The sequence below is a fragment of the Dermacentor variabilis genome, chromosome 2 (assembly GCF_050947875.1).
Source record: "Dermacentor variabilis isolate Ectoservices chromosome 2, ASM5094787v1, whole genome shotgun sequence".
NCBI classification, from domain to species: domain Eukaryota; kingdom Metazoa; phylum Arthropoda; class Arachnida; order Ixodida; family Ixodidae; genus Dermacentor; species Dermacentor variabilis.
In genome coordinates this window covers 270,343,551-270,357,054 of record NC_134569.1, presented here as the reverse complement: position 1 = coordinate 270,357,054, position 13,504 = coordinate 270,343,551, and the positions used below count along the sequence as shown (strand labels likewise).

Sequence of the window (13,504 nt, the reverse complement as noted above, 5' to 3'; positions counted from 1 at the left end):
GAAGTAATAAAAATAACTCTACTCGTTTCATTTTGATTATAGCTGTATTGCGAGTATAATCTCAATGAAAACTAACATAGCGCTTATTCCAGCAGCTAACCGCCGTAATGTCACCTGTCTTTCTCTATTTCGCAAAAATTTTCCATCACATGATGCTTCACATCGACTTCATACTGCGGTCTCGGTACATTTCAAACTGCGTCGACCATCACAGTAAGGTACAAATTGATTCATGTTACACGAAGTCTTTCTTTCAATTTTTCATTTCTCGTACATCTCAGGAATGTAACTACCGTACCTTCCCTCAAGTATCGTAGCAGTCACCGATAAACTTTTTGCAAAGCTGTAGATAACATTGCATAATCAGGATAATTATTACATTACCAGAACTCACTGCACTTGCTTGTTTGTTTTAGTCTACTTCTTTGTAACCACTCCCTTCTTTTGTGCCATATGGCCATGAGGGTATTTTAAATAACAAATAAAATGAGCAGTGACTGCCAGAGTTTCAGTTAACATGAAGTAGCATTTCCTCAAAATTGCATTGGGTGCATTTTATCATTTTAAAATTCTTTGCATTTTCGTGTAACGAATTGTGAGTATGTGATACCTGGTGGGAACGCCTGTCAAACTGATTTGTAAAGATCAAATGACAGAGCTTGTGCAATAGCAAGTTTCTGTTCTGGTCGTCATGGCTATAAAGAATTGAAAAGAAACAAGTTAGTACTAAACATGTTACTTCTCCAGTTGTCATGAAATGCCCTTAAATGCAAGTAAGCTTGTATCTAAAATTTTAACATTCCCATTCAGTACAATACGAAACTGTAGGCTGCTGCTTTTTTTATAGGGCGCACACCCCTCTGTCTGGTGAACTTGCAAATATTTCATGGTGAGGCACATAGTTCAAGAAGACCTGTTGTCATTATGGTGACCGTTGAGCTTCTTATGGCTTGGCGTGCACAGCTTGCAGACCAATAATCTCTCTTTTGTCCATCTTCCTTAAAAGAGAAATGATGAAGCCATGACAAACATGCAAGCAAAAAATTGAGAAGCAAAAGTTAGTCAAATAAATCAACAAATTATAGTTCTAGTTGAAGTGTTCAGAAGCATCTTGTGAGGACTTTGGCTCCCTGATGTTACTTCCAGTGGTGATACATTTACTGCTGTCTGGTATGTCCAGAGACAATAGAGTCCACAGGGATCAGCAAATATCAGCAGCGTCTTGGAGGCTCGAGTCGATAGAAAAAAGAGCCTCAATTAATTAATATGGTGTGTGAGTGAGTTTGTGATCCATGTATGACTAAGAACAGTGCACAAAACACTCCATGACAGAAAAGCATGCACACGTACAGAACACTGTTTTGCGTGTGCATTTCATTCAATGGTGTCTTTGTGCGGGCTGTGCATAGTGAAGCCTCAATTAGACGACAATTTTTCTGCCAAATACTAGGTAATAAACATAGTCATTTTATTATGTCTCAAGTGCAGTTAATCTAATGCTATCTTCGGCTGGTCGTTTCTGAGCACTCTGGAGCGCTCTCGCGAGCGGCGTTGTCTTCGGCTGGTTGAAAGAGGGTGCGCGCCCTGCGTTCGGCTGGTTCTTCTCGATTGCTCTCCTCTATCTTGGAGCGCTCTGAGGCGCTCCGAGCCCTGTCGTCGGAGCAGTCATCGAGATTGAAACGTCATCGGAGCGCCGTGTCGCTGCTGTTGGCGACGGCCCACCGTAACCTTGGCAACCTAGGCCACTGCATGCTGGCGTCTCGACGAACGTTCGTCCCGCCGGCACGTCCGCCGGTTTTTCCGGCAGCGCCGGGAGCTTTGGATGGGCGAAACATCGGACGTTGGCAGTAGTCACGTGGCTTCGCATCAGCAATTTCCTCCTCCGAGAGCGAGTCGCACGTTCGGCTTGCGCGCTTGTCCCCTACCTTTGAGCTCGGGAAACGACCGACCTACCCGACTCTGCTTCGGGGCATACAGGCGACCAGTCGAAGATACCATAACTGTATCATCGGAAGTACATTTGCCACTTATGTGCAGTGAATTTATCGCAGTGTATCCTTTGTGCAGAAACAGGTAAAACTATTTATTATTTACGCTGTACTCTGTGTTAGGAATTTTAGCAATGTGGCAAAATAACAAGAGACTCGTTTGAAATGTCTTTAAAGAGCAATAACTTTATAATTATTATTATCTTCCACTTTTAAGAAATGACTACAGGAATCTGTTTTATCCACCTTGCACACAAAGAAATTGAAAGTTGAACATGCGAAGCAGTGCTTTTTTACTCACCGGTGCACTTTTTTACTCACCGGTGCACACGCCCAGAGGCTGCAAAGTTAATCTGCTTTTGTGGGTAGCCTCCAAACAGACTGTGCTCAGTTCCAGCGATCAATTTTCGCGCTAGCTAACACATTTTTTTCAAGCAACACATCATTATGCAGCCAGACGCGGCACGTCACTAATGATGGAAGCCATGGAGCCGTTATGCCACTGAAATGCCGCAACTGATAGAATTGACCGTCTTTAAACATGTTCGCTTGGTGGTGGCTATAGAATGTTGGACGCATAAACAGGCTGAGATATTATTGTTATCTAATTAAAACGAACCTGCGTGATGCTGTTCGAAGGAAACGACCACACCGTTCGCAAATAGTACCGCCGTACAATTCAAATAGATTAACAGCGCGGGCTACAATCGATACCAGTGGGCTGCTGCTTACCACACTTCACTGAGGTCGCGAAGCCTATATTCAAGTAATAAAGCACAGATGTTAATAACATAAGTCCAATAAAGCGATGGTCTGCGTATTCATAAAGCAATGACATGTTATCTATGGTTCTCGGTTTAAGGGTCGATGACGTATATTTACGGCGCCATCAGTACGTTTAAAAAGCACGCCATTTTCCAAACTTCTTTTCTGCCATGTGCTGCCACTATGTGGGAATACAGTACAGGGAATTTTTTTCGCGCGCCTCCCTCTCTCGGTTTTCGTTGGACGGTTTGTTTTAGAGCTAGATTGCTCCCGCGCGTATATATACTACCGCTCGCACATCGGCGCGCACGCGGGCGGACGGCGATTTGGGTTTTGTTCCGCGCGTGGATTCGGCTTCTTGCGCTTGCAGAACTTATGGCTATCCGTTACTAATCGCTCAAAGGGCGACCGCCTGTCTCTCGCTCGTTTAGTGCTCACAGGGGTGCGCATAGGAAGGATGCCGCCGTGCATGCGCTTCCGTTTTTTTTTTTTTTTTTGACACTCGCGAGAACTGGTTGGCGATAAGATGAAGATTAGCGGAAGTTTGTCACATGTTTTGCTTTTTTGACGGGCACACAACCACACAGTTTTCTTGACTGCACCCACCTACGCAGTTCTATTACGCTATGGATGTACATATTAGTGTAAGAGCAAAAACATTTGAGTTTTGCGAAATATTCTCGTTGCAAATTTTCAAAGCCTTGAACTATGCGTATAACAATGCATCAAATTTCTAGTTCTTATAAGTTTATTTCCTTTTTATTGTTGTTATTCATGAGTGAAGAGTAGATATATAGCAACTCAAAATATTCTTTTCTCACCCTATGGTCACCCTAGAAAAATTACTGTAAATGTTTTTCGAAATAAGTCCCTCAGAAGAATTGGAATCTGCAATAAGAAAATTGACCCTAGGCGGTCGCATATGGCGAAAGAAATCCACCCTTGCAGGGTTAGTATGTACCATAGAGTTTCTCACTACAATACCTAGAAGGAAATCTGGCGCTGCTGCGCCGTGGTATGCATGGGAATGCCGCTATATTGTGGATTCGGATTGGCATCGTTCTCGTAGAGACAGGACACCTTGAAGACCAACGTTTTTAGCTGTTGAAGACGTGCTTGGCAAATACCGTCCCGCTTGTCACAATGATTCATTTTCTACTTGAACAGCACTTGAAAAGCTGTTTTAGCTTTATTATTACGCGAAAACATGTTTTGTCTACATATGAGAACTTGTTATTGTGTGTACGACTACACGTTACGTAAAAAGTATCAGCGGGCCGCTAAAGTTTGAGGACAGACGACAAGGTTCGCGCTCGCTTTGAAGCAGTTGGTCGTCTGTTCTTGCTTTTCTTCGCTTGGTCATGCATTGTGGGTGAGTAAAGATGTAATATGCGTGAATGGAAACATTTTATGAAGATTTTACTTTGAGAACGCGTTAGTTGTGTAGCCATATTCACGTTTTAGACGGAGCCTCTTATAACACTAGCCAACACGAGCCTCGCAGACACATATACCGTCATTCCCATGACGGCACGGTGTCCCCTTAAGAAACTCCCATAGAAGGTGGCGCCAGATTTCCCTCTAGGTCTTATAGTGAGAAACTCTATGGTATGTACATTTAGTATAACTTAAATATAGATGGATGGATGTTATGAGCGTCCCCTTTGCAACGGGGCGGTGGATTGCACCACCAAGCTCTTATTATACTGCCCAATGTCCTACCTAGGTTAAACAAGAAATAAAAAAAGAAGAAAGAAAAGTATGAACTCCCACAACCAAATTTTCTTATCCCTTTTTGCGAACTGTGCTTTTGTGCGTCTCCGTTTTTTGTCGTTTCCCTACTTTTCTTCCACCAACCCTCCAATCGTCTCTTACTAATGTTTACTTTTCCACTGCTCTCGCTGAACCCAAGGGCTTCAAGGAGGCCAGTGGTGCCTAAATCGATCACTGGGCAGACGTCTTCACATTCTAATAAAACCTGCTCCATAGTTTCCCTAGCTTTACCGCAGCAAGCACATGCTTCTTCTTCCTTCTTATATGTCGCTTTATAGGTGCGTGTTCTAAGGCATCCCGATCTCACTTCGAAAAGTGATGAGTTTCCCTTTGAGTTATCATAAATTATTTCTTTCCTGATTTCATTTTTTCCTCTTAAGTAGTTACTCATGACCGGTTTCTTTTCCATTGCCGCCACTCATGAGATTATTTCAGCCTCTCCGACTATCCGCTTGACATTCTTTGTTGTTGTGTTGCCCTCCCTACAGGCCGCGTACTTGCTGGTAAGCTTCCTAGTTCTTTTGCTCCACTGTCAATCAATGTTTTTCCTGTACAGTTACCTCAACACTCTTTCCGCCCATTTATTTTCTTCCGTATACCTCAGTCGTTCTTCATACTCAATTTTACTGCGAGCTTCCCTCACTTCAAAACTAGTCCAGCCCATATCACCCGCTGATGCGCAGACATGAGCGCCATCTGGTGGTGCTTCAAGGTGGCTTCTTCCGCTTTACTCCTCGTGCTCTCTTTTATATCGCAGTCTTTAGTCTTTCTCCTTACCCTTTCGCCATAGTCTCCTCCTCCGCTTTCCGCCTCATGCTTTCACTGTAGCCTCCTCTTCTGCTTTCCTCCTTGTGCTCTCTTCGCCGTCGCCTTCTTCTTTCCCTGCTGCGCCCTGCGTTTACTCACAGGGTGTCTACCAACCGGGAAAACCGGGAATTCTCAGGGAATTTGAAGTCTAGAAATACTCAGGGAAAACTCAGGGAATTTGTGCTTCTATCAGGGAAAATTTGCTTCAACTTTATTGAAAGGGAACGAAAGTCGTGTTAATGATGGCTCCAGTAACGGAGGAATCACAACGAATCGTCATTGACGCCGTATCATCGGCACGATGTATTGCCAGAGTTGTTAACGACCGATTTTCCAGACGCCCGATTTTTCGGACATGCCCGGCAATTCCCACAGCTTTGCGGCACCACCACGTACTCTATATAGTCAATGTATATTGCCCTGACTGCAGGTCTGAAATGGCATTAATCAAAGCCACTACCGCCGCCATTTTGATTATTTCGCCGTCTCGAAACGGCACTCGCACGCAGATCCGCTGGCAGCCGTAGGCACCACGGCAGCAACAGGCCTAGCTGCTTCTACGTTCGCTATTAATCTTCTTGCCGTGCAGTGCCGTGTTTTTCGTTGAAAGACTTCACCGCTGTCAGCAATGGCACCGACTCCGCCTTTGAAATCCTCGCGATTGGCTTCGAAGCTCGCAGAGCACAGCGCGTTGCGTAATGCCAGTCTCCGAAAGTTAGCTTCGCCTCAGCACAGCATTGTTACGCGGTGAAGCATAACAAGCGTGGGAAGGGGCAATTGTCACGGGACACGGTATGTATTCCTTAATTATGCACGCGTGCACCCCGGTCTCCTGTCCCAGTACGAGCACCGATATGCCTAGTACGTGTACTGGCAGGCGTTAAGAGCTTTTTCGGACTTGCCTGTGGCAATATCTTAGCCGTTAATGGCAGTTAAAGAGGCATTCATTTTTTTCAAAAACAATGCCTTTTTTTTTTTTCAAAAACATCCGATTTTCGGATGTTATTGCGGCCCCTAGGAAGTCCGAAAACTCGGACGTTGACTGTACAACTGACCAAGAAGATGCTTCAAATGGGGTGAAATTGTGGCAGAAGGGGGATGAGAACAGAAAGGGCACTGAGGAATTAACGAGACAGGAAGCGTGCCGCCGCCTCTTTGAAGGAGCTTGAGCTCAAAAAGAAAGTGTTCGCTGACGCCGAGATGCACATGTCCCTCATCCAAACCAAAATAAACTTTCTAAAGCAGCGAAACCCAACACTGAGATGTTGTGTACGGGCTGAGGGTATGTCAGGACAGTTGAAATCGACTTCTCAGCTGCTGAGAGAGAACCTTAGCTGTAACAAAGTTCAGGCCTCATACCGATTAGCTTGCTATCAGTTGATAGAAATAGCTCATATTCAGAAATGTTTACTTATGTATGCGTCTACTTTTCATTCGTATTTGAAAATGTTCAACCCAATTTCGGATGGGTATTACCATTTTTTTCGCTGTGCATTTTACTAACACCTTCCTTCTGTTTTCTTTTTAAATAAAATAGATATTACTCCTTACTATTCAAACTGGATTAAGACTTTTTTTTTGTTTCAACATGCTTACTAGAGTGACAGCATCGGGCAAGATGGTGTCAGCCTGTCTTGAATAAAACAAAGTTCTGGCTCATTCAGGGAATTTCGCAAAGGTGCTCAGGGAAAACCTGGAAAACTCAGGGAATTTAGAAATGTCAACTTGGTAGACACCCTGACTCAGTTACGCCGACGAGGCATGCCGACGCTCAACGCAGGATGGGCACGTATGAGCTGTGCTCCAAAAAAAGCACTCACCAGATTTCCTGAGTGCAATGTGTACAGCACAGATGCTGATGGCATCTACTTGCAATGTTTTTCCATTGCAAGCATTATACTGCCTAATGGGCGACCGCCCATTATGGTTCTTGTATCCGACATGTATCTTGTATACGACTTCTATCTAACGGTTCTTGTATCCAGACACTGCTTTCTGTGTCGATGCCAGTAAACTGTAGTGATTTTGCAAGCTCATGGCAGAACGATAAAGTATGATTGTTTGTAGCGTTCAATGTCATTGGAGTCTAGGCTTCGCTGATGCGAAAATGTAGGTTGAACGCAATGGCGATTCGAGGAAGTGTTTTCCGAAGGATGCCATAGAGTAGCGCGGAAAAGCTGCTCGTTCGTACATTGAGAATTTTGAGACAGCGCATTTTCACCTGGACTTCGTCACACAAATTGTGCAGAAGACAGTACATGCGTGGAAACTTTCGTAGTGCTTGTATGTGACGTTGCTTGAACTTTTTTTTATTGCAGTAGCCGTAGCACTCCAAGTGAACTTTTGCCGTGATCGTCGCCCCGAGGTTCCATGTATATTTAGGTATAGGACACGCGGTGTATGCAGGCTATTTTCCACACTATTCTACCACTAAAATTGCTCATACTAGGTCTTACATTCTTTAATTTTGATAATCGCTGCCCACAAACAAACGCCATGAAACAAAACACAACCAGCACATGCCTTTTATCTTAAATCTTCTCGGACTGAAATATTAAAAGTGCGAAAAAATCATCATCATCATCATCAGCCTGGTTACGCCCACTGCAGGGCAAAGGCCTCTCCCATACTTCAACAACCGCGGTCATGTACTAATTGTGGCCATGCCATGCCTGCAAACTTCTTAATCTCATCCGCCCACCTAACTTTCTGCCGCCCCCTGCTACGCTTCCCTTCCCTTGGGATCCAGTCCGTAACCCTTAATGACCATCGGTTATCTTCCCTCATTACATGTCCTGCCCATGCCCATTTCTTTTTCTTGATTTCAACTAAGATGTCATTAACTCGCGTTTGTTCCCTCACCCAATCTGCTCTTTTCTTATCCCTTAACGTTACACCTATCATTCTTCTTTCCATAGCTCGTTGCGTCGTCCTCAATTTAAGTAGAACCCTTTTCGTAAGCCTCCAGGTTTCTGCCCCGTAGGTGAGTACTGGTAAGACACAGCTGTTATACACTTTTCTCTTGAGGGATAATGGCAACCTGCTGTTCATGATCTGAGAATGCCTGCCAAACGCACCCCAGCCCATTCTTATTCTTCTGATTATTTCCGTCTCATGATCCGGATCCGCCGTCACTACCTGCCCTAAGTAGATGTATTCCCTTACGACTTCCAGTGCCTCGCTGCCTACTGTAAATTGCTGTTCTCTCCCGAGACTGTTAAGCATTACTTTAGTTTTCTGCAGATTAATTTTTAGACCCACTCTTCTGCTTTGCCTCTCCAGGTCAGTGAGCATGCATTGCAATTGGTCCCCTGAGTTACTAAGCAAGGCAATATCATCAGCGAATCACAAGTTACTAAGGTATTCTCCATTAACTTTTATCCCCAATTCTTCCCAATCCAGGTCTCTAAATACCTCAAACATAGCTCAAACCTGAAAATGATGCATTTTTATTGGTGCTTCTGTGTGTGTCCTTCTCATTTTGTGGTCGTCTTGGTTTGCGCTATTCTCTTTTACTTTATTGGTGCTGCTGTGCACTACCTCTGGGATTGGCCCACAAAAGAGGTTTGAAACATACCCTATATGGTAAAGTGGTGGTAAAGTTGCTAAGAAAGATGTTGGTTTTCATTTGTTTAATGTTTAATAAACATTGCAAATTTCCTACTTTCATAAATCTACTTAATTATCTGCCGTCCTCAACTGCACATCCCTTGGCACCTATTCCTCGCTCCATGTTACTAGAAGAAAGTACAAGTAATTTCCCCTACGTTTTCCTTGGTATCGTTGTTGGCTTCTCACGATATGATTAATAAAGAAATCGGGACTCTCGGTTAACCCCCTTTCTTCTCGTTCTTATATAACGAAAGTCTCGAATCCGGCAACATTGATGCCTTCAGGTAGCATGTGCGCTTTATCGTCGCCTTCACTCAGAAAGATCAGTTACTCGTGACGCCTGCGGCAGAAAGGACGTTCCACATCCGCCGCCAAGGTTTGTGAGTGGTGGCGCTGGCTAACGCTCCCAAGGTTAGTTGTAGTAGCAACACATAAAAGCGGATGGGGAACCAGCACAGCGGTAGCTCAATTGGTTAGAGCATCGCACGCGTAATGCGAAAACGTGGGATCGTTCCCCACCTGCGGCAACTTGCTCTTTCATCCACTTTCATTGCCATTAATTTGTAATTTCTTTCGTCGAATTATTAAGTACATGTAATTTCCCCTATGTTTACCTTGGTGCCTGTTGGCTTCTCATGATAGCACGGTAACATGCGCAAAAAACAGAAATGTGACAACTGGACCAACCTCACGCTGAACCAAAGGGGCGTGACATTTCAATAAAAATGTGTCATTGTTGCGAAAGCACTTTGCAAGTGGTACAGTCTTGGTAAAAAAACTTGAACCCGCTGTGAACGGCCGGGGAGCGGCTGCGCTCCGCTATCGCGCCGCTGCTCGTTTGCGCCGAGGATAAAGAGGGCGAGGGAAGCATGTCTCCCAAGCATTCTTTGAATACAGCGCTCGTGAAAAACTAGTGCGATGTTCGTTGTGCAAGCTGCGAGGTCGTCTTGTGGCCGCCGTGGTACGGAGCTTCATGCGAGTAATTGCGCTCGCCTGGGCATAACTGCCCGGCTTCCATGCAGCGCATAATATTATATAAATAGTCCTAATCATCGAAGTTACCTATTACAATTTTATCCTACACATTCAAAGGCGAGAGCTTTCGCATTATGTTTTTAGATAGATCTTGAATGTGTTTCTGAATGCGATGAAAACAAAAGATAAAATTGCTGTCTAGCGTTGTGCCAGGTTTTATTGTAATATGCGGGCAATTCAATCATCGTTCGTTTAAAAAAGACCAGAAGCAGTAATTTTGACTACAAAGGCTTAATTCGGAAAGGACCTGTAGCCACCGTTACAATATTTGAAATGCGTTGACCGCACTTCTCCGCTAAGGAACGACCGACCACATGAGTGTGGTTGGCGTTGAAATTCTTTAATTAAACCCACAGTGAGATTATGAAAACATTTTGGGACTAGAAGACGTTTGCCCTGCCTGAGTAGCCGATTGTGTTAGACCCATTCCCTCGGCATTTTGGAAAGTGCCCACTACCTCGCCTTTTTTTATATATTCGTGCACACTGCCTAATTGTCGCTAGGGCCCACTTTCACGCACACAAGGCCAGTGTAAGTTCATCCCGTTTGCATTGGGCACCACGCGTTTGAATCGCGTAACGTAGACCAGGGACACGAGATTATAGGATTCTCGCATAGTGAAGGCGTCACACCGGCGGTGCTGTCGCTGTCACGGGTTCACTGGAAGAAGCATTTTGGATATAGTTTACTGAGGTATCGTTCGTCTCTACGAGATAGGCTTCACAGGCAGTTTAAAAAAAAAAGGTTATCCGTTGCGTCCTTTTAACCAGAGGCCTTGGCCAGTTTACAGTCAAACACATGGACAAGTTGCAATTGTTCGGCGCAACCACAGACCAAGCCACACTCAATGGCTTGAAGGCATGCTCCCCCCTGTTATTTCGTCGAGATGCAGATGCCACCCTGAAGCTTACGCTTTCTTGATTAATTTGCTACTTGTGACATTGCTACTTGTGACATACGAGATGCCATTGTGGCACATTATTTAATATATCATTCAGCTGCTGAAGTCAGATTTTAGCTACGATCCTCGCAAAGTGCCCGTGTTCGAGCGTGCGCACGACTATTCATAGCGTTGTTCCTTTAATTTGGTCTCGGAAAAGAAACATTACGATACTCGCAATTGCGAAATTTGAGCGTATCGCGTTTGACAGTGGTCGCCAGAGACCCCGCCCGCTCATCCAGCATACGCTGCAAACGGCCATGCTAGCCGGTCGTGTGGCTTCCGCTTCGCCACCGTCGCGTTCGCCGCACTAGTTTTGAACGAGCGCTGTTATCGGACGACGCTTGAGGGTAAGAGACTTGCTTCCCTCGCCCAGAGAGCTTTAGAATAGGGGCCCCAAACGTTTTGGGGCCCCAAAGAAATAGCGTCGAAGCCACTGCGCATGCGCATGACGCAAACTGCTTTTGGGTTTTGCGTTGGGAACGCTATTTCACCGATTTAGCGAGAGCCCAAATAGCGGCCCCAAAAGTTTTGCGTCGGCAAACATGGCGGCACCCATCGAAGCGACGGCTCTAACCTAGCACCAAACTGGTTTCGATTCGCGGTAACGCGTGAAGTTCGCAAGCTAGGAGAAGTGACTGCGGTTATCGCTTTCTCTCAACTAGCATGTGTTATGAAGATTGACTCATTAGACGCCGCTGATTTTTAATTCGATTGTGGATTTTATGGTTCGTAGGCCTAACACGGCTAAGCTTGGATGGTGAAGGTAGTTGGTTTGCTCAAAACTAAGCGCAACTAATTGTTTGCTGCTTACAGAATAACCTCTAAATTGTAATTAAAGGCGACTACACGAAAGCCAAAATTTTTATTCCTATCATAAAATGGTATATTATATTTCATTATTTCTAATAGCTTTTCTTTGACGCCGTAGTGGCGCTGTCAGCGCAAGACGCTATCCGCAAACGTAAAACCCTATTCTAAAACTCTTCACTCCTACGTGCCCCAACGCTAACACACGCAAAGCTCTTTGGGGCCCCAAACTATTGGGGCCCCTATTCTAAAGCTCCCTTTTGTCCTCGGCCCAAGCGAGCGGCGCGCGCGCCGACGGTTGCAGCGCCGCGATAGCGGAGCGCAGCTGCTCCCCGGCCATTCACAGCGGTTTCAAGATTTTTGACCAAGACTGTACATATCAAATTTGCAGAAGGAGGAGCATCACTGTTGTCTCTGCTGTGCTGTGCTCCCAGTGGCTCCGACTGTGATACCTGATTTCGCAAGCTTAAGTTATCTTATGATGCAGACCTTTTTTATGCATCATTACTTTGAGAAATAGTATTGCTTTCTGCGCCATTAGAACTCTCTTTTCACTCATAGTTGTGACATTTAATAACTATAGACTTGCACATTTCCGCTCGGTATAGTATGCAGACTGTTGCAATGCCTTTTTGTCCTGCCTTGCAGCTGATTTGCTCTTTAACTGATGCACGAAAAGTGGCATTAATAATAAATATCTTGGGCATAACTGTATTTATAGAAATCGCACTTGCATCTTTGAATGGTCAACCTTTCTGCATGTTCGCTCATTTGTATCTCGCTGAACTGTACTGATTGTCTTTTTTTGGTTTTGCAGACTTCGACGACCTATTTGATGATGAAGATCTGCAATGAAGTGAGGGTAATCCTCTGAATTAGCGCTGTGCATCTTTCTGCTAGTGGAATTTGAATAAAATATTTTTCCACCCTTTGGGTTCATTTGAGCGTTCATCGAGAACATTTAGAGGGCAGTTGTAAAATGCTCATGGAAATATTGTTACACTGTAGTGGACCAGGTGCGTACATGTCCTTGAAATCCCTCAAAACCCTTGAAATTCAAAAGTGCGTTTTCAAGGCCGTTCAAAGTCCTGAAATGTTGAGAGCAATGCACTCTGAAATCGACATTGCGACTTTCTTTCCGTGGCAGATAGGCATCTATATGACAAGCTCCCCATTTCAGAAACAATACGCCGGCGCACATGGTTCCGTTTTGCAGAACTTCGCGGAGAAAAAGATGGAGGACGTTTAAGCTTCGCCTTTAAGAGCGTAACGCGATACCGTTAAAAGATCCTTGTCTGCTTCTCACGCTTCCCGGCAACTGGAGCGTATGTAAACGTAATGTTTACCGGGAAACGCTAGCCGCGAATGCTATGTACGAAGGCGGGTTTTCTGGTAGAAACGCGGCCTCTTGCGTGGGCTGCGATGAATGGATGGGTGTTATGAGCGTCCCCTTTGGAACGAGGTGGTGGGTTGCGCCACCAAGCTCTTGCTATTATACTGCCTAATGTCCTACCTAGGTTCAAAAACAAAACGAACTCTCACAACCAAATTTTCTGACCCCCTATTGTGAACTTTTGTACGTCTCCGTTTTTTGTTGTTTCCTTCCGCCAATCTTCCAATCGCCTCCTGCTAATCTCTGTTAGGGTGCCTCGATGCGCGCGCCCTCTCGGAGGGTGGAGTCATTCTGTGAAGGGGTCAGTGCCGCCTTCCGGCCGCCATTGCGCGCCCCACATTTCGTTACGGTCGCTCGAGAGAGACACGTGCACGGCGTTTT

General features: G+C 45.0%; 1 protein-coding gene across 2 annotated transcripts in view; it reads left to right on the top strand.

The window, feature by feature from the left end:
- LOC142573298 (COP9 signalosome complex subunit 9) overlaps positions 1–12,669 on the top strand; it is a 91,675-nt gene extending 79,006 nt beyond the window's left edge. For both annotated transcript variants that reach the window (XR_012826293.1, XM_075682939.1), the window contains one exon: positions 12,548–12,669. Coding sequence is in view for 1 of the 2 variants with exons in the window: in XM_075682939.1 (XP_075539054.1) it covers positions 12,548–12,585 (38 nt within the window). In the remaining variant the exon portion in view is untranslated. The remainder of the gene's footprint in view (positions 1–12,547) is intronic.
- Positions 12,670–13,504: the final 835 nt, after the last annotated feature.